Source organism: Amphibalanus amphitrite, unplaced genomic scaffold, assembly GCF_019059575.1.
Source record: "Amphibalanus amphitrite isolate SeventyFive unplaced genomic scaffold, NRLGWU_Aamphi_draft 000851F_arrow, whole genome shotgun sequence".
Classification (NCBI taxonomy): Eukaryota; Metazoa; Arthropoda; class Thecostraca; order Balanomorpha; family Balanidae; genus Amphibalanus; species Amphibalanus amphitrite.
This window is the reverse complement of record NW_024882345.1, coordinates 290,019-314,644: the sequence shown is the minus strand read 5'-3', so window position 1 is coordinate 314,644 and position 24,626 is coordinate 290,019. Positions and strand designations below refer to the sequence as shown.

At 46.2% G+C, this 24,626-nt stretch overlaps 1 protein-coding gene across 1 annotated transcript; it reads left to right on the top strand.

Moving 5' to 3' along the window:
- The first annotated feature begins 8,638 nt into the window (after window positions 1-8,638).
- Window positions 8,639-10,690, top strand: LOC122367107. Its single transcript, XM_043339920.1, has one exon. It carries the CDS (start codon window positions 8,639-8,641, stop codon window positions 10,688-10,690), a length of 2,052 nt encoding a protein of 683 aa, XP_043195855.1.
- The last annotated feature ends 13,936 nt before the right edge of the window (window positions 10,691-24,626 follow it).

Sequence of the window (24,626 nt, the reverse complement as noted above, 5' to 3'; positions counted from 1 at the left end):
CGCTGGAGCCGGCCACAGGACAGGTAGCACAATGTACGTATTGCCTTCCGTCGTCTACGAAGTGGAGCCAGCCGAGCAGATTCTGAAATCTACATTCTACAAGACGCGCTGACAACACTTCTCTGCTCTCGATGCCCTCATACACAAGCACATAGCAGCTCGGGAGGGTGGAGGCAGTTTTGCCATTCAATCGCAAGTAGAAGATTCAGGAAATGCGATGGTACTGAATACCAAGGATATTATCCCGCGCCCTGCTGGGGATGGGGTGGGGGTGGGGCATTTGAACCCTCCCTGTGGTTTTTCGCGAATGTTTCAAAACGGCGGCTGTTTTTGGCACACCTTATCATGCATCTTTTCTGCACATGTTGTAAAAATTGTAGACCAAGGTCACTTAAGGTCAGGTCACTAGGTCACTTCAAGTGACCTCACCTCATACAAAGTTTCAACGTCTTCCATAGCTACATCGAGCGACCGACCTCTTTGAAACTCTCAGCGATTGATAAGGGCAACAATATGTACACAATTTAAATAAATATCTCGGAATTTTGATATCGGTGACCTAAGGTCAGGTCAATTTTGTGACCTCCCCATTATAAGTCAATGGGAGAAAATCGATGCCAAGTTATGCGTTGGCTTGTTGTAAATCGTCGACATTCGACCTGAAAATCGGTAAAATTCGGCTCTCCATGACCTCTGGTGACCATGGCCTTTGATTTGACCAAAAAAGTGACCGAATTAATTTTGTAATTATTTTTGACACTCTTTTGAACACCGCCTTCCTCGTATCGCTACGTGGCCCAGGAGCCGAGTTAGAAGGGGGGGGGGGTGTTAAACACCCCCCAGCAAGGCGTGGAAATTTAAGACCCCAGCAGGGCGCGGGTTATGGCGGTAGAGTTCAGTGACAGTCAGATGACCGATTTTGAGACCCAGCCATCTACATCAGCAAGCGTAATATCAAGCTCGCCGTCTTTAATGCGCCCTGCCCAGCCCTCAATTCCTCTTTGTTCGCAAGTGTTTTTAAACCAACAACAGCCAAAGCGCGATTGAAATAAATCAGTGCCTTTTTGTCGATACCTAGCCCGCATGCTATAAATGTTAAATTGTATTATTGCTGCTAATATACCTACCAGTGAAGGATGGATGATTTTCAGTTGGATGGAACTGCATCAGGGACTTGTAAAGCCGTCACACAAGTATGTTCGATTTCAAAATAATTCGCGAGATTGCTTGGTATGTACTACCTACTTATCGTACTTAGAATGACATTTCCGGCTCGACTTTCCGGTTTTCCGGTTCTAGCGACTTTTTGAATTTTGACATCTAGCGACAATTTCAACATTTTGGTGCCGGCCCGGCAGACGGAATTTTTCCGGACCGGAAAACCGGTGTGAACCCGGCTTAAAAGGAGAACAAGAGGCACACATCGAGCAAATACCACAGTTCAATCGTTTTGATTTTTACATACACTTTTAAACAAGCATGTGACAATGTGGTTACATTTCCTTTGATAAAGAGAAAATATCCTAAAAGAATCCTAAGAGAATAGCCACATTGTGCAGTTTACACAGGTGTTGCACAATTCATATGTGGATGTTTAAAATGCCAAACAACGCCGCTGCTTTTGCCCACTTCATGAAACCAACCCTGACATTAATGGTATCACTCGTAGCTATAAACGCCGCTTCAGTAGCTTTTCTGTTGTCGCGATTACTGCATGACGTGAGTACCCTTGCCCCGTCCCAGTATGGGAGATGGTTTGAGTTCTGAGCATGTAGAACAAACACACTGTGTTGCATGTTATTTCGTAGGTCACGTCTGTGTTTTTTTAATCTCGTTCCAATGCCCCTTCCCGTCTCCCCGATGTATTTCTTATTGCAACACCCGCATGGAACCTATATACAACGCTGTTGCCATTATCCTTTTTGTTACTTTCTCTATTTCTTGATAGCATGTCACCCACCTTTTTATCCGAAGTAAAGGACACTTTAAAACCTACAGTCTCGAGTTCTTTCGCAATCGTTGAGGCCGTGGTCGAGTTCGGCATCGTGATGTATCGTTCGTCTTTTTTCTTGGTTTTTGTTGTTGAGGATCGTTTTCGTATGTTAAGGGCATTTCGTTTAAGATCCAATAAATATCCTTTTGGATATTTCAGCTTCATGAAGGAAAGCATGATATGCTCGATCTCGTCATCCACATATTCTTTACTACAAATTCGGAAAGCGCGTAGAAAAAAATCCCAAGACAACACCACTTTTAACCCTATCACTATGTCCAGAATAGAAGTGCACATATGACTCTTTGTTGGTTGGTTTTCGGTTAACTTTGAATTTCGCTCTATCATTACGTATAATCATCGTATCGAGGAACGCAATGGAACCCTGTTTTTCCTTCTCAAAAGTGAACTGAATCTTTTCATTCACCGAATTGAGTTCATGCAGCTTGACCTCCAAGTCGAGACTTTTTGGTGTCACCACGAGGACATCGTCGACGTAGCGAGTCCAAATCACTCCCTCTCCCATGATCCTTTGATAATGATTTTTCTCCAGCCACTCCATAAATAAACATGCTGCCACGGAGCTCAGCGGGGATCCCATCGCTAGTCCACTATGCTGTAAGTATTCGTCAGAGTTAAATTTTGAACCCCCCGAAGTTCAAGCAAATATTAACTAGTTTTAAATAATCTTCTTTTGGTACAGGTAACTGTTCAGGATCAATTTTGTCCACTACTGACTTAATGGCCTCCAAAGCAGCTTCTACAGATACATTTGTAAATAAAGATTTTACATCGAAGCTGGCCAGACACTTATCTGTCAAGTCGACATCCCTGATCCGCTCCATGAGGTCGTCAGTGTTTCGGAGGTGAGCGTCACTGATGGCCCCGAGTGAAGCTGACAGAGGTCGTGCCAGCACCTTCGCCAGCCGGTGTGGGGCGCTGCCGATCCTCGATGTAATTGGTCGCATAGGGACGTCCTCCTTATGTAGTTTTGGGAGGCCGCGCATTCTTGGAGGGACCGGTGCTTCTTCGAGGAGATGGGTAAGCTTCTTACCCTTTTCTGAATTCTTCAATGTCTTTCAGGCTTCTTGGTTGAATTTCTTGCCAAGTTTGTCGATGAATCCTGGACTTTTCTTCTCGTAAGTATCCGAATCATGTAGCAGCTCAGTCATTTTAGAAATATCAGTGGCGGCGGAAGCAGGGGGGCAAGGGGGGCAGCTGCACCCTAAAGCTATGGAAAGGGGCGCCTCGAAAATCTGTAGAGGAGGCAGGAAGTTATAAGAGGTGCGGCGGCCATAAAGCTGAGCAGTGCGACACCGCAACTGATAAAGGCACTTGTGACACGAAGAGGGTGGCAATGACTTGGGAAAAGTATCTTTTGATATGCTGAAGAGTGGAGGGCATCCTTATCTGAAACAAAGGCAGATGCTGCCGACCCTGTCGAATATAATCTTGCCAGGCGATAAAGGCTAGGAGGGCGCAGCCACTCGAGAAGCGCGCCATGCGGAAGAGGGGCGCCTGCATGCGAAAGAGGGGCGCCTGTGTGTGGGACGAAAAAGAAACATGTATGGAGACGTCTTTGAAGGCGATAGCCTCCGAACGCCAACACGAACATATGAGGGCTTATAGCGTTGCAGGCTCCATGCGACAAAAAGGGGCGCCTGATGGCCGATATGCGAGAGGAAATTAGTTTGTGTAACATTTATCGGGGGCGGTTTGCCGTTTACAAAATATGAATGTTAAGGGAGGTCCGAGATTGGGACCTGTAAAATTGCACTGTCCGTATGGGCGGTTACACCCCTAGTGCTAGGGCGTATTTTGCGTTTTTTACTGGGGAGATGATTATGACCAGGAATAGCATTCTGCAAACTTCTATGGGCGCCTGTATAGGGGCGAAACTGATTTTCCAGTGCAGAGACGGCCATCGGCATTGTGGGGCGGCATTCATTCCACTGGGGCGTCTGCCAGTGTTGAAGGGCGGTATTCATTTCAATGGGGCGCCCGTTGGTGTTGATTGGCGACATGTATCACCTGGGGCGCCTATCGGAGATTGGGGCGGCATTAATTTCACTGAACCGTGGAACTCTTTTCGATATGCCTTATTCGGAGAATCTTATGATATGGTGATGAGGTTGTTTCTAAACGAACATTATGAAGGTTACATTTACGCTATGGAATGTACCTAACTATTTCTCGTTACATAAAAACTGTAATTCTGAACGTATTAACAGGTACAACACATTGTCAAACGTCTCTCCACTGTTTGTGTTACTACAACCGTGTATATGGTAAGGGGCGCCCAGCGGGAAGGGGCGCTTCAATATCGTTTGCACCCCTATCCTAGAATACCTTCCGCCGCCACTGAGAAATATAGTCCGTGCGGTCCATAATCACTACCCCACCTCCCTTGTCGGCTTGTGTGATCACCACTGAAGAGTCGTTTGCCAGTTTCTTTATGTCTCCATATATCTTCTGGGTAGTTTATGATGCTCCCGATCAGCTAACGCCTTGCAGCATAGTAGCACGCCCTGAATAAAGCCTTTTTCTACGTCGTCGTCGTTCCATCTGTAGTTTCGCCTGACGTGATCCACATAAGAAATTTTGTCTTCCCGTATCAAATTTCACACCAAGAGCTAATGCTTCTTTTTCGTAATTGTTCAGTGGCCGTTTCGAGAGGTTCGTGACAATGTCGACGATCCCTGCTTCTTTCCACGGACTTACGTCACACAGAGTCTTGAGCTTGCGATTCAGTCTTGTTTTCTGCTTTTCGTTAAATTCGTTCAGTTTCGTTCGCAATTCGGTGGTTAGCTGTACACCTGCTAACTCTTCTCTAAGAACATATATCTTGTCTTTTATTTCAGCACATGCTTCCTCTAAGTAGCTACGAGCTGATGCACCAAAAGGATGTTCCTTATTCTTCAGTTGTTGAGGGGCAGACTTCGGTAACACTTGTTCTAGAATACACTCATTTAAGAATTTAAGACGATTGAAGCTGCTCGATATTTTAACCACATTGTCACATGCTTGTTTAAAATTGTATGTAAAAATCAAAACGATTGAACTGTGATATTTGCTCGATGTGTGCCTCTTGTTCTCCTTTTAGACGCTGATGACGGTGATTTAGCCGAAACGCGTTCGTCTATCATTTTTGTTCCGTGTTACTGCTGGTATATGTCGAATAACCTGGTATCTAATATCTATTAACCCGCGCCCCGTTGGGCTCTGCCGAGCAACGCGCCCGGTTGGGGGGGGGGCCATTTTGGCCCCCCCCCTAAGATCTCGAGAACCACGCAACATAGCGACAAGCGGTAAACGGCGTTGGATAGCCCCAACGGGGAACTACCTTGTGACCCAATTTTATTGACCTAGGTCAAACCGATGACGTCACAGGTCAGGTCAAAGGTCCAATTTTCACCGTTTACAGGCACTTCAAGAAATGCGTTGTAAAATCGAGTAAAATGCATTTCATTGAAAATCATCGATGGGGAAATGTTCTTCAAACACATATTTTGTTATTTGAGGTCACTGATACCAGGTCAGGTCACAAAGGTCAGGTCACGGGGGGGTCACAATATGAAAGTGTCGTGTGATACATGTTTTATGGTCCATTTTACATGACAAATGCGATTATATGGGTCAGGCAGCCTTTGGGGCCAGCTTAGATCACGTTTTGGTCAAGGTCAGGTCAAGGTCAGGTCAAGGTCAGGTCAAATTAGGTCAAATTTCAAAGTTAATATTTTTGCATAAAATGGGTATCGAATCGATGCAGCTCGTCACGGGGAGTTCAATGGTGGTCTTTGTTTTGCCGTACGAGGTCTAGAATTGCTAAAAATTGAGTTCAAAAATTTGACGTCATCATTTTTGAACAGTTTTTTCGCTATAACTTGGCCAAAAAACGAGATATCGATCTGAAATTTGGTATGTATATAGAAGAGCGCTGTGACTATCACATATATTCCGGTTTTTTCGAAATTCGGAAAATTTTTGGATTTTTTCAAAGTTTTTCTAAAAAAAATCATTTTTTTGATTTTTTTTGGTCAAAAACCAAAAATTTTGAAAATCCGAGATAGCAGTTTTGTAGCGCCGCCTTTTGTCTACTAGACCATATAAAGAACTTTGAAATTGCTTGATAACTGTAGATTTGGTGAGCGTTTCAAGATTGCATGTTTTTTGCTCATTTTTGCTCGAACATGACCTCAGTTTGACCTCAATAACTCCTGACCTAAGGTGACCTAAGACTTGAAATTTGGTGTGAAGGTGTCAAATTGATGCCCGGGAAGGTACTGAAAATTTGGCGGCGCTGCGCGCCGCCGTTTTCTTGCTATTCAGGAAAAACCACAGGGGGGGGGGCCAAAATGGCCCCCCCCAACGGGGCGAGGGTTAATATAAGTAATAAGTAATCACCACATGCTTGGTAAATGGTAATCAATAAAGTTTTAAGTTACACATTTATTTCACGAGATTTTCAACTTTAAAGAACCACACCGGCAGCTGAACTGGTTTTTTTCATTGGGTAGGGTAGGGTGCGGTAATTTGAACATGTGGGGCAATTTGAACATAGTGTGAATAACAGAAAATTACGGAAAATCCATAAGTGGCATGACAATAAGACCAATGAGAGCAATTATCGTAACTAAAAGGGCTATCATATGAACGGGGTTTAAAGTTTCAGGGAATGAAGATGTTGACGCACAGTGTAAAAAATCAATTTCGCAAGGAAAAACGCCTAACAACACGTCATTGCAACTTCATTGCAGCGCAAAATCTTGCATTGCTCGCGCCTAATACGCAACGGCTTTTAATGTATACTGACCTAATCAGTGTCTTCAATCCAAGAAATTTGCTTTTGAACCCTGTTTTTAAAAATGGCAAAATAACTTTTAGCGTGTGGTAATTTGAACATAGTGTGAGAATTTGAATGAAGACAGGGATAGCTCCGAAAAAACAACGCTCCCAGTTTTTTTTTGCCAATATTTTCGACCCAAGGCAGTAGCAGATAAGTGATGCCAGTTTAGAAAATTTACGTCTAATATCCGTCTAATGTCCGGCATTTTTGTTGATTTTCCGTCCAAAAATGTTAAAGTCAACTATTTGTCCAAATATGTCCGAAAATTATGCAGCTATCAACACTCAAAACCGTCATTTATATTGCTTATCATGTAATTTTACCAGCCGAAAAGTGTTCATTATATTGAGAGCTTAACAAGCTGTCCATTCGCCATTCAATGCTATGCACGATTACTTTATAAAAAGCGCTGAAGTGTAGCAAGCCATCGTCCAATGTTGTCCAGTCTGCTACCTTTGTCCAACCAATTCCGAATTGGACATTGGACAAAATCAGAACTCCAAATGTCCAGGTTTCCATTGGCACCACTTTAACAGATGTACGGTTGGGAGAGTTTTTATCGAACAAAAATGATAGACGTTCTGTTAATTGAAGAGGGGCGAATTCTGTCAACTGACCGGTGTACAGCGTGCAGATATTGATACTCTGCAACTGTTATTTTTGCTGTTGTGTTGATTTTTCAAGTGAAGGTATGTTTAGAATTGTTCTGCCTATTTGTTTATGGGTCAAACAACATCGGTGCTGGCGAGACTATCGTTTTTATGACAGGTAAAGGCAGTATGTTCAAATTACCCCACGGTGGGGCAATTTGAACACACCGTGACTTGGTGGAGAAGTGAGGCTATGCTATTCAAGGTATGCTCGGCTCGTCCAAAAATGAGGCTTGCATGGTGAAAGCAAGTGACACTTGCGCTACTGAAGCAGTTTTTCTTCATCCACGGTTGAACTGGAATTTGGTACAACGGAGAAGACGTAAAAATATGTTCAAATTACCCCACACTACCCTAACTCTGGTCCTGGATTGCCCTCCTCAGATTCGGAGCCGAGTGGAGGATGAACTCATGGAGCTGCTGGCTGCATTCCCTCTCGATGATGTCGTGCAGGAGGCCGGGCCCGGAAACCAACCCGGAGACCGTGACTCGGTCGCCTCCAAGTCCAGTGCACCTCGCACGCAGCCGGAGCCAGGCCCGTCAGGACCGCCCTCGAAGCGAGGGTGAGTAGAATACTGAGGAATCAGAGGAGTTAAGTAATCAGTGCTACCGCTTAGTTTAGAAGTTAGTACTCTCCTTAAGTCCTTATCAGTAAGAAGTAGAGTTTGTGCCGTGGCTTTTGCTTTGTGTCTGTGAACACTTCAATGTCAATGAGGTACCAATGTAACGGCGAGGAATATTGGAATAAGGGAGTGGATGCCGGATGGATCATGTTGCTGAGAATGGAGTAGCTCATGTAAGCTGAGAATGGAGCTATGCTGTAATAACTAAGCAGTAAGCAGTAAGCACCTCTTTTTCATGCTTGGTGCTTTGCAGTTTTTCATGGCAGTGCTTGGTTTGATTTCAGCTTCTTCGATCTCCTCGACGAGGACGCCGACCAGCCGGCGGCCGCCCCAGTCCGGCTGACCCTGCGGCAGCGGCTGGCCGCCGAGCTGGACGCCTACCTCAGCGAGCCGCGGGAGGCTTCAGGAGGGGTCGCTCCGCAGAAGAGAATTTGGAAGGCTGATACAGACAGTGCAGGATGGCTGGAATAAGGCCAAGCCGCGTGGAAGGCCGATCGATGGCGTCACGGCCGAGAAATTCGTCCTCATGGCCTACGATTTCAGCCGCGCCTATGACGTCATCGACCATCGTATGCTCAAGCTGAAGCTCCTGCGGCTGGGCCTACCTGCCTGTCTGGTTCGCTGGATCTGGGCATTCCTGCGCGACCGCCGGGCGTCTGTGGAGGTGAACGGCGCCCGGAGTGCTGAACGAGTCTTCAGGGCCGGTCTCCCGCAGGGCAGCGTCCTGGCCCCGACGCTGTACACCCTGTGGGCTGCCGACCTCATCTTGGAGCTGCGACGAGTGCCACACACCACGACGTACATGTACGCAGACGACACCGCAACCCTCAGCGGTGGGAGCTCTATTGCCCTGGCAAAGGAAAGGGCACAGAAGTCGGCGGACATTATCGCCGCCTGGGCGGACCGCTGGAAGATGAGGGTGGCGGGTGAAAAGACCCAGGCCATTGTTCTCTCACAATGGGCCAGGGACGCCGGTGAGCTGACCGTGAAGGTCGCTGGAGTGTCAGTGAAGGCGGGCTCCCAGCTCCGCCTCCTCGGCGTGACCTTCGACCGTCTCCTCCATTTTGGACCACACTGCACCGACCTCCGCCGCAGGGTCAGACCAAGGACCGCCCAGCTGAAGAAGCTGACCGGCCGATCGTGGGGCCTCGGCGAACAACAACTACGAACCGTCGCCAACGGCTACGTCCGCGGTGCGCTGGAGTACGCCGCGGCTGCGTGGCTGCCGGCGGCATCGCCCTCGCACGTCGAGCTGATCGATCGGGAGCTGCGCGCGGCCGCGCGGGCAGTGACCGGATGCACGGCATCTACTCCGGTGCACGCCCTGATGTCCGAGGCCGGCATGACAGATGCCTGGTCCAGGAGACAGGCACTGGCAGCGAGAATGGTGGGACTCGCGGCGTCCCTCCCCGAGGGAGACCCGCTGAGGTCGGTCGGGGAGGCGGTCGTCCCTCGACGACTCAAGACCACAGGATGGCGCGAGGTGGGCGCCGCCGCGCTCGCGGCGGCCGACGCGCAAGACATACCCGTCGAGGCCCGCCTCCACCACACCCTGCCGCCGTGGGCCGACAACTCTACCGTCCACTTCCATCTGGACCTCGGCCCGCGGGCCAGACGTGCGGCCCCGGAAGACGTTCGGCGTGCCGCAGCTGAAGAGCGTATCCGGGAGCTACCTGAGGAAGCCGTCTGGATATGGTCGGACGGATCGGCGGAGGACGGCGTCGCCAATGGCGGGGGCGGCGCCCTGATCCGCACCCCAACCGAAGATGACTGGGAGCTGAGGGTCCCTGCTGGCCGCCTGTGCTCCAGCACGCGCGCGGAGCTCGCCGCGCTGCTGGCAGCGCTGGAGGCAGTCGCTGAACTGCCGAGAAGCGCGGGCCTGCCGGTGGTCGCCTGCCTGGACTCCAGGGCGGCCCTGCTAACGCTGGCTGCAGGCGCCTCGGCCCAGACCACAACACTGGGTGCCAGTGTGTGGACCCAACTGCTGCGCCTACAAGCAAGCAACAGCTCAATTCACCTCCAATGGGTACCGGCTCACTGCGGGCTCCCGGGTAATGAGAGGGCGGACGCATTAGCGAAGGAGGCGGCCGGGATGTCCCAGCGGACGACGCCGGTCGACGCCCGCACCCTCACGCGGGCTGCTGCGCGGGTCGCCGGCAGGGAGTGGCGAGCGAGCCGGCCTGCGGGCTGGTACCGAGACGTCATGGCGGACCGCGCCCCCGACCCGGTCCGAGCCGCTACCAGGGAGGAGGCCATCGACATACATCAACTCCGATCGGGACACTGGGGACGGTCGGAACAATATCTCCACCGCATTGGGCGCAGACCGACACCCGAGTGCGCTCAGTGCAACGACATCACATGCCCGGCGGGCCGTTGTCTCGTCTGTGGCGAGGCCGCGGACACCCCGGCGCACGTACTACTGGAGTGCCCGTGCCTGTTCGGCCCCCGCCTCCAAGCGCTGGGTAACATCACAGGCACGGCCCGAGACGTACAGCGCGACGACGTGGTGGCGGCCTTGGCCGCCGGCTACGCGGCCCACAAGAGCCGCGTGGCTCCGTCACCGCCTCGGCGGTGACCGGGAGGAACAACAACAACAACAACAACAACAGCCGCGGGAGGAGAGGGAGGCGGGGAGGGCCCTGGCCTACTGGTCGGGGCAGCAGACGGCCAAGCCGCTGCTGCGCCACTGCACCCGTCACTGGCTGGCTATCCCCGCCTCCAGTGCCCCCTCTGAGCGGCTGTTTAGCGTCGGGGGAAAGTTCTTTTGCCCGGCGCGAACTCGCCTCACGCCCCGAGTCTTCGATGGCCTTATGGTGATTAAGAGCAGTGTGGAACAGTAGCACTAGAAAGCAGAAAGTGTAAGGAGCAGGGTTGTATACGACTCGAGTTGAATCATGAATCGACTCCAGAATCAGTCGATTTTCTTCCGAGTCATGAGTTGATTCGAATCAAACACTCGGAAATCTGAATGAGTCATGAGTCGAGTTGATTCACATGCGCATAAGCAGTTTGAGTCAAAGTCTGAATCGACTCAATGAAGCTTGAGTCATGTTGAATTGATTCGCTTTGCCGCTGAGGCCTGAATCAGCCTTGAGTCGAAGTGATTTACATGTGTATACTGTATAATCAACTTGAGATATAAATTAAATCAACTGGAGGAAACGCAAGTCATATAATGATCAACCACATCCATGATCCAACATTTGCAAGCAGCCATTGTCTCAGCCTGTATTGTATTACCAGTATTTCAACTTCTATCTGCAGGTCCGGGAAGTGGGACATGGGTCATGGGTACCGAGTAGAGTAGCTATTGGTTTGGTCCATCTATTTCTGCAGTCACTAAAACTAGAAAAGCAGGTAGTTGGTCGAAAGTAATGTAATTTTTACCCACAAAGCGACGATGAGCTTCCTCGGGGTGCTTGGCTCTACTCATGGATCGCTCTGATCAAGCTCTGATCAGTTGGCAAACGATTGCAATGCAATTGTAAGATATTTTACAATTGATGGAGATTCGCCTTCATGACACACAAGCTCTAAAAATTCATAGCAAGTCTGACACACAGAATTCTAAAAACACGGCACAAAAGAGAAAAGTTTTGATGTCAATTACTCCTTAAAAAGGCATGAAAAATATTGACTTATCATTAATTTATTTTTCATGAATACGAAAAAACGGCTGCACTTCGTATTTATTTTCACTTATTGATTACGATAGTGCTTGGTGCGAATTACAACACCGAGCCGGAGCTCTGTTCGGTCGCTGTTTTTTATAAGCATGCTGTCGGTTTTCCCCATATAAGGAAGTTAGTGCTGGCGCTTTCCTGGCCTCTCATTGGTCAAATGAATTGACCACGCGAATGCGACCAATGAGAAGCAAAGAAATAGCAGTATGCTCGCAGCCTGCTGACAAAAAAAAAAACTGCGACTGAACAGCGTCCTGCATTGGCAGTCAGCGCGGTTATTTCATTGCGGTGCATCGTTCAAGCCCAAGTCTCGTTATGTAAGAAGCGTTCATAATGCAGTTCAATGCTCGATAAAATTTGGATAAAATCACAGACATACTTTACACCTACAGGCTACATCATAATTGTTATACCGTTATATGTCGCTTGGTTGAAGATAAAAGGTTTTCTGGAAATTGTATGCATCACTAGCGTCTAGCCTTCCATGCTTTGGCTTGGGGCCAGAAGTTTGGCAAAGATGTGCAATTTAAGCATTTCAATTTCAGTCTAGGTTCTTTAAAGCTCAAATATTTTATCCATATTTTTTACCCTTCTAATTTATCTATCCAATTTATGTATCTAATTTATGACTAGTAGTAGTAATAGTTGACAGTTTGAGTTGACACTTGACACCCATGTAGATGTATGATATATATATAAGATTATATCAGCCCAGCGAGCATCACTGATCAGTATCACTTGTGCTATGCCTATGGCCTATGATGTCACTTGTCAGAGATGAGAGCAGAGAGAACTTGAACTTAGTTTTAAGACTTTTTTTTTTTTAACAAGAATGCTACTGCCCATTTAATCATTCGTAATGCCTTGCAGAGGACACAGGGAGTTTGAAGAGAAATGTGTGACTAGTTTTCACCATGCAACACCAGTCTTTAGTATCAGCCTTTTTCACAAGAAAAGAAGGTGTCCAACATGGGCGATGCTATGTATGCAACCTGTGCAGGAAGACAGTGACAACATCAGAGGCCACAAAATCAAATCTGAACAGGCACATGAAGGTAAGTTTTGATCTCACGGTGAATGGTGATGGAAACCTTAACGTGTCCATGATTCCATCCCTTTCATTCATGAAGTCAAGTGCCCATGCTTGCTCGATTCTTCAGTGCTAGAATAAGTAAATCATAAGTAGGTGGGAGCCGGGAGGGTATACGTATGTACCGGGTGTCCCAAAAATAACGGTACGCCTTTCCAGCATCAGTTGCATGAAAATAACAAACATGAGAGGTGCATTTTTCTTACATATGTATCCTAGGCACCTTCTCCCTGATACGGGTACTTCTATCATTGTCCATCAACCAAAATAGCATCAGTCATAATCAGGGTCCCATCCATGATCATTGGTCAGCCATGTCTGATGTCATCACTCATCAATGTCATCCTCACGCCTGTCTCTGTCACCTCTCAGAAAGCCCATCCCCAGCAAGAACTGACACCAGGGCATATTTTAAGGATTTTTTACTGCGTCCCAAAGGTGTCATAGGGCACATGCTTCGATCTGAAAGGGCACATTGCAAGCGAAATAGTAGGTATATAATGCAAGTGAGATAATGTACAGACAGATACATGTATCATTGTGTACTGTGCTGGTGGAGGGGCAGCAAGCGGGATATTGAGAGCGGGCTGTTGTAATTGCTTTTGGCCAGTATCGAAATTCGCAATTGTGGGACGCAGTGGTCCAGATTTCGCCAGGACGGACGTAGTCCTCTGGGACTACGTCTCAAAGGCAGGGGGCTGCGTCCCAAAATGGGACGCAGTCAGTGTGTTTAAGGGACCCTCCCACCTTAACATTAGATTTGAGTTGAGATAGCCAAAATGGGGTCCCTGGCTCACAATTACCGGTTTCGGCACTCACAACATCGAGAAATGCCTTAAATCGGAAATATTTAATTTCAAAATTGCAGCATTTTGATTCAGAGGGGCTAATGCATAGGAATACCCCTCTGAATGTGTGACGTCAGCGCAGATATCTAACGATTTTTAAATGTTGACTAAAACGTTTTGTATCACGCGGTGGTATATGCTGCTTTGCGCGCATCAAATGCCGCACTTTCAAATAAAGTCGCTAAGAACAGCAGAGATCCCAAAAAGTAAACAAAAGTAAAAGTCTAATATCTTGAAAATCGATGAATATTTTTCGATGAAATTTGGTAGATATTCGTTTTTGCTCTTTCTGAACCGAGCGACATCACTTTCATGCCAATTCATTAACTTTTTTGAAGGTGGGAGGGTCCCTTTAAAATATGCCCTGACTGACACCATCAAGGTCAGGGCAGCCAGCAGGACAAGCCAGCCTGGACAGATTTGCTGCTGCTTCCAGCGTTCGACCCATGCCCCGTGACTCAAAGGAGTACAAAACGATAAGCAAAGCCCTGGCTCGTTTTGTGGCATCTTCCTATGTGCCCCTGGCGCTGGTGGAGAACGAAGAGTGCAAGCCTTTGTGGCCTCTCTGAACCCCTCGTAAGCAATGCTTCACTACTTGTCTCTCCTTTTTAAGTTGAAACAACTTTTTACTGCTTCCGCTTTGTTGACATGACTGGGTGCTGGGAACTTGCTAATGTGCATGTCATGCGAGTTGCAACCATGAACCAGTTATTAATTTATTTGTTCTTTGTCAAATGAAAATGGCAATACCCTACCCTACTACATTTAGGACTTATCTTACTAGCCTAGTATGCATTGTTTCTTGTGAGTTGTGAGGTACTTGTCTTCTACAGAGTACAACTACAGCTGACTACTAAACTACTATATTAACACATTTCTGGAAATGTGCAGGGACTTGCAATTTACACAGCCAGATCATGTTGAACCAAAAAGGGATAAATAAATGACATGCCTTGATCCTGATCCATTGAAGGTTTCCGCTCCTAACAAGTGACCCTGCGCAAGCAGCTGCTGGACAGGGTATATTGAGCGAAGGGTAGGACGAACTTTGGTAGGAATTTCTAGTATAACTACTAGAAAACCTACTATATGTGGTCGAGACTAGCAAAAAGTTAGCTCAAACTAGAATATGGTAGCGCTTATGGTTGGCAGTCGTGACGCGCACGTGACATTCATTTCTTAAATTTCTTAAATAACAGGCTTTAGGGGCCGATTAGTGGGCAGATACATTCAATTAGCTATTAATGATTGATTATGCAAACATTCAAGAATCTACATCATTCAATTCTAGCGAAAATCTCGCGGCGCTCCCAGGATTCGAACTCACGACCCTCGGAACCGTAGCCCGATACGCTGCCGACTGCGCTACCGAGGACCGCGCGCCGACGATCGGAGAGGCGGATCGCGGGTGCTGGCGTGCAGAGAGATCTTTACCCTGTACGCCGTAGAAGATCGGCTGGGTTTCGTGAAAAATGGTAGAGGAATTGTCGAAAGAAAATTCATCGATCTATCATTTGAGACTAAGAATCATTGATTCCTTCAAAGGTTGACCGAGATATCGCTCGTCGAAAACAGGCCATTTAACATGTGAACCCTATGGGCTGGTAGGAAATGTACGCCGTGGAGCAGCAGTGCTACCAACTAACTTCGGCGGGGGCCGACTGCTGGACACTGCGCGGGTCGCTCAAGATCAGCTAAAGCAGGCAATCAAAGATCTGCCAGCTGACGCGACCGTGGCACTCACCATGGACCTGTGGTCCAACCGCCAGCTCCTATCCTTTCTCGGGATGACAATCCACATGGTTTCAGAGCAGTACGGCCTGCAAACACACTTGCTCTGCTTCAGCCTAAGGAGAGGTTCTAGAGTAAAGAGTAGCAGGCAGTTGCCAGCTGGTACGCGTTAGTCGAATCGCCATTCGCCAGTACATCCAACAATAAACAACTTGAATTCGAATTGTGATAATTTATGTAGCCTGTGCCCTGTAGGACATGGGTAGCGACTATTTTATAGTGAGTACTGAGTAGTGACTAATGGTACTTTCCTTATCCTGTGTGCTGTTGGCTCATGGCTGTACTAATTCAGAACTCGTCGTTTGTTGTGAACTGCGACGCGGTGTCGTCAGATGTGGTCTTCTGGCCTGCCTATGGAGTGACTGTAGCAGCGCGTGCATGGTGATACGGGTGATACGATACGTATAACGTGGCCTTCTTGGCTGGCCTGCTATTGAGTAGCTGGACTCGCGCATGGGAATAGAGATTCATCGTTACTAGACGCTTGGGTGAGATCACGGACTTGGACCAGGAAAGCAGCCTGGCCGCAGACAATGCAGCACAACAGCATCGGTTATTGACATGAAGTATGAACTATGAACGAAAAATAAAGACAACTTTTGTACTCAAGTTATAGTTTCCTCTTTTTTTTTGGGGGGGGGGGGTGCATGTGCTGCCGTTCACTCTTTGAACTTGACGCTCAGCTAGGAAGTAACGTCTCAGAGGCAGGATTGACCCAGGATTCGGTGCCTCCCGGACGACAAAAATTCTAGTTTCTACGTTGTCCAGCCAATGCCGTTCGAGGTCGAGGCCAGGGGGGGAGGGGCTTTGCTGGCTGTTGCGGCTATCGAACGGGAGTGGCCGGAAGACGGAGATTACGAGCACGCCCTTAGCTTGGTCTTTGACCAGGCGCATAGAAACCTAGAGACCTAGCTAGGCCTAGGGACCAGCTAGCTACTACCTGACCTACTAGGCTAATAGCTAGTGCTTAGACTAATTGTGCGACACCTGACAAGTTGCAAGTGTAGATACTAGATAGTAGATAGTAGATACTATACTAGAGATACTTGATTTAGAAATTGGGGCACGAACTACGAAGCACGAACGTCTACAAATATTATTAATAAATAATGATGACTAAGTTGATGACTAGACAAAAGACCCAACCAACCAACGGCCACCGCCCACCACCATCTCATATATGGCACTTGGCAGCAAAATAAGAATCAATAGCAATACCCTTGGCCACTGGCGTTCACGTTAGTCACCACTGCCACAAGCCTTACATCAGCATCGTCCTGTGCGTCATAGAAATCAACGATGCAGAAATGATAGCAGTGGTCAGGTCGACGTGACTTCCTGGCTACTGAAAGTGCTGAAGCTAACATCAAAACGTTTAACACATCAGAAATTTACTTTAAACAATTGAACATTTTGTGAATCATGATAAAATTGTCATTCTTAAAAAAATATTAAAAAGGAAGAAACTAAACAGAGGCGGCCATTGGCTGTTTTTTGACGTCATGTCCTCTTAAAATCTACTTGTGCATCCCATTAACATATAACCTGGGCTCCTGGCGCGGCTGCCACGCTTTGGCGACTGGATCGTACGCGGTTGTTTCTTATAGGTATCTCGCGATTACGTGCAATTTTGAACTTTGAGGCCTATGCCACAGCCACAGGCCCACAGCCCACAGGTATGTGCAAAGTTTGTGCTGCAATGTGTGCGTGCTGTGAGTGTGTTCAATGACAATTTATCATGCACATTGCACATTTCTTTACATTCATTTTAAAGTGCTTTCTCATGATATGGTTGTAACTTTTTTAACCTCTGGTCAGAATCAATGGTCGCATTACTCATTAGGTAGTCATTAGTCACAGTATGTCACACTCACACCTTCACATAAATTTTTTTTATTTTATATTTGCGAAGTACGTTACTCCCTAATCTTATTCTCTGCTTCTGCCTTCTCAAATATCTTCCTACATTTTAGACCATGGGTTCTGTAGAAACTCTTGATAAATTAGTGATATTTTTATTTTACATTTTCACGGCAATGGCATTATGGGCATACATTACATGGCATACATGGCATACATTACAACTATTGTCCATTACATGCTCATGCATTCAGCATTAGTTTATACCATTTATACCAGTTAAGCAGTATCTACACTGAAAATGTATTGTCTAATATATTATCTATGTATTGCCAATGATCTGAGTGGATCTGTCGACAAAATGTGGGGCCCGGATCTATGATCTCATTGGATCTCACGACAAAATCTGAGGATTGGATCTATGATCTCAATGGATCTCTCGACAAAATGTGAAGGTCGGATCTATGATTTTTTCTATGAGGAAACTTTTTGGAGATAATGTCGAATTAAGCATCCATTTGAACATTGAGAGGTGGTTTTGGTACCAATGCAACATGTTACGAAGAGCTGTCTGTGGTGGTTGACACCTACCTAGGCTAGCCGGCGGGACACGCACTTGGGGCGTTCCACGACAAATCGACAAATGAAAAATTAAATTTGCACCCTCATATTTTATTCTTCGTTGAAAACTGGTGTAAGGGGTTGTGATGGGCGGGAAAGCCAGCTATGGCAAGGATTTTTTTCTTCGAACAACGGTTTCCAAGATATAGCCTCGGGGAATTCCTGGAGGTCACGCTGCAACCCTATGTTTGGCGGCTTATAACTCAGAAACTATTGGTTTTCTATGATAAAACTTTATATGGCTCAACTCACAATCAACCAACAAACATTTTGGCTGTCTCATATTTTCAATTTTTGAGAATTTGATCACGTGACCTTTTGACCTATTTTCCGACCTTTTGCACCTTGATATTTTCCCCACTATACTCTGTTCCGTTTCAAGCTTGCAGCCGAAGTGCCCTGCTTAAAGCAGTGCGTGATTTCTGTATATACAGCTCTTTCATTTTAAGTCGCAAATTCTTGAGCGGATGAGCGATCTGCCTTGGATCTGCCGAAGAAACTCCGACTGCAAGCTTGATATGGAACAAAGTAAAGTGGTTATCGCCCTGCGTTGACCTCGGGTCAGGTCACTTTTATGACCTGTCCATTATTACGAGCGGGAGCGTCAGCGAGATCTCGAGAACAAAGCAAGATAGCGACAAGCGGTAAACGGTACAGGGTACACACGGATAAGGTCTATAATTTTTACTGAGGTCATTTTCAGGTCAGGTCAAAGATGACGTCACAGGAGCAAAAAGGAAGTCAAAATAGCGGCACTACATATATGAAGTTTTTCTCGAATAAGTTGACCTTAGGTCACGTGACCTAAGGTCAACTTTTGACCTTTCGACCAGACGTATGACCTTTAGTTACGGTATATTGAGGGCCCACGGCGCAGACAGTCGCTACTCCTGACGATTGTTGGGGTGTCGAGGCGCGATGTTGATCAATGCGCTATCATGTATGACCGTATGATCTTCTGTATGTGTGATCTCATTTCTGAAGCAGACGTATGACCTTTAGTTACGGTACATTGAGGGCTCACGGCGCAGACAGTCGCTACTCCTAACGATTGTTGGGGTGTCGAGACGCGATGTTGATCAATGCACTCATGTATGACCGTATGACCTCATGTATGTGTCATCTCATTTCTGAAGCAGTCGTACGACTTCGGTACGTTGAGGACTTACGACGCAGACGGTCGCTGCTTGTGTTTAATACACAATGTCTTGTTCTAAAACATCGTTTGCCTGCTGGCCGATCTTATTCGCAGCTGGAGGAGACTGGGCTGCATGGGACGAATTCTTATAGCTGGATATTTTTTAAGTCGTTTATTAGCTGGTAAGCTGGTTTAATCGTTAGCAGCTGGTATATTCGCAGCTGCTGGACGTTGGTGGGGGGGGGGGGGGGAGGGGCTGCATGGGACGAATACTGACCCGAAGTTATGGTATCTGGCTCCGAAAAACCGATGAGGTGAAAACTAATATTGGCTTCACCACACATTTTGAGACCTCAAACTGGATTCAGGTGAGATCGAAAATGGGGATCGGGCTGAAAACTGGTTTCATAGTGAGACTAATTTTAAAGCTTGGCACCGATAATGGGTACTGACTGAGATCTGTTTCTGCGATCAATGATACCGATTAAAGGGATCGTATGAGCCCATCTGGCGTTGCTCAGAAAGTATTCTTGAAATGTGCTGTCTGTTTTGAATATGGTACATTAGCCCGAAAACTGGTCTCCGAGACCGAAAATGGGGAAACTTTTCTCAGTGATCAGAGTTTTCTCAGAGTTAACCGTCAAAAAGTTATTTCAAAATGTAAATCTAAATGCTATTTTTTAGACTGAACTGCCCTTATTCCAAATCATTCCAATTCACTCAGTCCATCTGTTGACCTTTTCTGTTTCTAACAAATATATATGTTGCAGGCACTTTAGAAAATCAGTCATTTTGTAAAATGCCTAGGCATTTTGCAAAATGCCTGATTTTCCAGGCTTTTTGCAAAAAGCCTAGGAATTTTACAAAATGACTGACTCTCCAGTCATTTTGCAAAATGCCTAGGCATTTTACAAAATACCTAGCCATTTTACAAAATGACTGAGCAGCGTGTTGTAGATACGAGTACCTAATTATATACGTTTTGGTAGCGTGTAGGTGGACCGAGGAGTCCAGCATTATGACCAGAGGAGTCCAGCAGTGGGAAGTCCATACCTACCTCTATTTTGAGAAGTGCAGGCCCGCGACATTTCCAACCCCCACGTCAGCGACGCTGCTGGATTTAAAATGATCGATCTGGAGCGTCAACAAACGATGGCCCTATGCCGGCCTGTACCTATCTGTAAAATTATTAGAGGTCGCGAGGATTCGATCCCACACACTTAGGCGTTAAGTGTCTTCTGAAACCAACGCTCTCGTCCTACGCCAAGCGACCTGATGATTCTCCCGATGTGGGGCTTGATACTCGTATTTTTAACTGGGACCATGCAAGTAGGTACTCAAAGCTGTTGCCACAGAACAAAATTAATCGTGTTTTGTTAATTATTGCTTTAATATTCATTGTGATTAGAGAGCTTTTTTATTCCAAAGAAAAGTTAGGAAGAAAACCTTAACAATAATACTGTAAACAATGGCGTGGACTAGGCCTAGGAAGTTCCTTAGAGCCAATGAGCGCTGTCCAGTCAACTGAGGAGGGGAAGGGTGGTCTACACTGGGCTTAAGCCACACAATGCTTTATGCTACAGCCGAGTCTGCAACTCAACCTGGTCGTTACTCAGCATTGTCGTCATCACAGAGCTTCAAATCGATCAGCTAAGGCTGAACACGTAAGTACCTATAGGGTATAGGAAGACGTCCAAAAACTGTTGGCCATAGTATCTGTAGTGGGATCTACGTTCCATGCTGGTCAGGCATTTTGCAAAATGCCTAGTCATTTTGTAAAATGGCTAGCCATTTTACAAAAAGCCTGGTTGCGTTCAGTCATTTTTCAAACAGCCGTCTTTTTGTAAAATGCCTAGGCATTTTACAAAATGACTGATTTTCTAAAGTGCCTGTAACATATACACACATGTAAACAGGGTGCCGAGTACCTACTATATTTAGGCTTGGTACACATCCATTTCAACGAAACATGTCGAGCATGAAGCATCATTCCATCATGGCACATCTCACACTTGTATGTATGTATTGACACCAAAAGCCTTCCACATATGACGTGGCGATTACGGCTTATGGCTTAGGTCAAGCTGAATGTGAAGCCCGTGAAGTTACCCCTGAAAATCAAGGCCCTAAATACAAGGTTGCACGGACTTATTTCTACTAAACCTACCAGAATATAGTTTCACGGTTGAATATTTAAATAATTATTCAATCAAAATTTCTTTATTAATATCTCGTAATCATATATAAGCAATTTTATAAATCAACTTTCAATTTGCTTGCCTTTTACTAGCAAAATAACTTTTCTAGTATTGGGTCCACATAGTGGTGTAGCAGTAGGAACCGATTTTAGGACTAAAGTACGTATCGCTAAAGTACGTAGGACAAAAGTACGTATGCAAATGTTCGTACGCAAATATACGTAGGCGATAAAGTTCGTATGCCAAAAGTACGTACGCAAATGTTCGTACGCAAAAGTACGTATGCAAAAGTACGTAGTGCATAAAGTACGTATGTCAAAAGTACGTACGCAAATGTTCGTACGCAAAAGTACGTATGAAAAAGTACGTAGTGCATAAAGTACGTATGCTAAAAGTACGTACGCAAATGCTCGTACGCAAAAGAACGTATGCAAAAGTACGTAGTGTAAAATGTACGTATGAAAAAAGTACGTACGCAAATGTTCGTACGAAAAAGTTCGTATGCAAAAGTACGTAGTGTATAAAGTACGTATGCCAAAAGTACGTACGCAAATGTTCGTACGCAAAAGTACGTATGCAAAAGTACGTAGTGTATAAAGTACGTATACCAAAAGTACGTACGCAAATGTTCGTACGCAAAAGTTCGTATGCAAAAGTACGTAGTGTAAAAAGTACGTATGCCAAAAGTACGTACGGTTCGTATGCCAAAGTACGTAGTATATAAAGTACGTATGCTAGAAGTAGGGTATAGTAGTGTAAGTTGAGCCACTTTTTCTTTATTGCTGCTCTGTTGCCATACTACAGGGAACTCATGATAAATTCATATACCAAATAATATAGCTTTGTCCATTTCGCCCATTTACTCATCGAGAAATTTTGCTATGCCTTGTAACAAATGCTCATTAAATAAAGAACCAGTATAACGCCTTTTGGGGCGATTAACGGAGCGAGCGAGAGGGTGGGCCTTGCACGTGCGAAATTGCGAGGGGGTACCTCCAACTGACTTGTGCACGGCACCCTACTAACCGGTCTCTAGCGATGTGCCAAATTTGGGCACAATTGGCCCAGCCGTTCTCGAGATCTGGAAGCGGCACCCTGCACGTGCGCACGTGCAAAATGGGTCCCAACTGACTTGTGCACGGCACCCTACTAACTGGTCCTTAACTGTGTACCAAATTTGAGCGCAATCGGTCGAGCCGTTCTCGAGATCTGGAAACGACCCCTGCACGTGCGCACGTGCAGCAGCACCCCAACTGTGGCACATGGATATGCAGTGCCTAGTGGGTGCCTACCTACATGCCAACTTTCAGCGCAATCGGCCAAGTAGTTACCGAGATATTGCAACAATTAAAAAACGGACACCTCTTCGTTTTGCACGTGGCACGTGCATAAGGGGTCACCCACATGCATCAGGAATAGTCCAATACTTGGTAGAAGGAATGAAGCTACCCTACAAAAATTACCGCGTGTAAATCGGTCAAGTGGTTGCTGAGATATAAGCCTCCCAAAAGCGTGACCACGGCCGGCCGCTCATACTCAGAAATTTCCGTTAATCTAAGGAAAGACTACGCTCGCTTCGCTCGCTCCGTAATAAGAAAGGTATTACACATTGATCAACTTAACCCAAGGGTGGGGTACGTACTTAATACCCTACGTACATTTGCTATACGTACTTTTGTCCGTGACGTACTTTTGTCCACACGTAGGGTAGACCGGGGCAAGTCTCCCCGCCGAGGTAAAACGCCTCACCGATGTTTCTCGGAACTGGCAGGGTTCTGGGGAAAGATCCTCTCTTCTGTTAACCCGGCCGGGCCCGGGGGGTAATTCCAACCACCGCAGCCCGGGAGGGGCGTTTTTCGCCCCCTGTCTAACTCCGTAAATAAGAGAGCTACGCAAACAAAAGCAATACCAAACAAAAGGTCCTTACGAGACGCTTCTAAAGCACCCAAAATTTTTGACCTCAGGTCAATTTTCAAGGTCAGAGGTCAAGGTCAAAGGCAAAAACCGGCACATGTGTAGTGATCTCAAAGTGAGCGTTCTAGAGGACGGCAGGATGGATGCATAAAACCGGTAAAATTGGGTGTCAAACGAAAGAAGAGAATCTGAGAATTCCGAAAATGTACTCAACATCAAAGGTCAAGGTCAAGGTCATGCTCAAAATTGACCTCAAACTTACACTTTTTCGTACATCTTGTGTGTCAACTTCCAAGATGTTTTGAAATGTTTTGAGGCTTATCAGGTCCCTATTTGTGGTTCATCATACGATACAAGGCTGCTCAAAGATCAAGGTCACAGAAGAGAGTCCTTGCTAGAGACTAATTCACTGATTCAAGTTAGTAATAATAAATAAGAAAATTTTGCCATCCGGAGGCTCTAAATAAAGGCTTAGAGGAAAATAGATGCCAGATTCGTGATCAGCGGGTGCGAATCCATCATAAACGACTTTTGATGTGTCAAGGTCAACCAAAGGTCATTCGAGGTCACATGAGGTCAACATAAAACTTGCCCTTTTCCAAACAAAATATATATCATTCGACGCGGCTTGACAAGACAAATGCGATGGTACCACTGCCGTAGCTCTAGGACCATTTTTGTCGAAGTTATTTGCGAAAAACTAAAACAACAGCTCGGGGTCGTTGACCTGACCTCTGATCTCAGGTCACTAAAACTATTTTTGTATTTTTGTCTAGGTCAAATGCTACACAACCGTGCTCGTAATTTGTCTTTATCTTTAAAACTCTATTTTTAGCAGTTATTTGAAGTTCGCGTCTGTGACACCGAAGTTTGCCGTGCAGGGGTCTAGAAAAATCGACTTTGTGACGTCATCAATGGGGCTAGGTCCAAATTTTTTATTTCAGAAGATGCCAAATTGATGGAAGAAAAGATACTGAAAATTTCGCTCTCCTATCCCTAAGCGTTCGGGAGCTATCGCAAATATTCGCCCGAGGGTTAATCTAGTGTATGGGGCTTCTTGTCTCAGGCCGTGGGGCGTTTTGCCCTGGGGTTGGGGCAAAATGCCCCATTTGCAGTTGCTTCACAAAGCACTTCCTAGCTGGGAGTCCGATCATAAGTGAATGAATTTGAGGGATGGAATTTAAAGTAAAATGTCCAAAGAACACATTGAGCACAAATTTGGCCTTCCAGGTGATGTGAGACAAAAGAAGGTACCTGTATCGATATGTTGAGTCGCCTATATCGATATGTTGTGATTCGCTTATATCGATATGTTGTTAGTCGCCTTTTGTATCGATATCAACGTGTGGGCCAATAAAGGCGTGACGT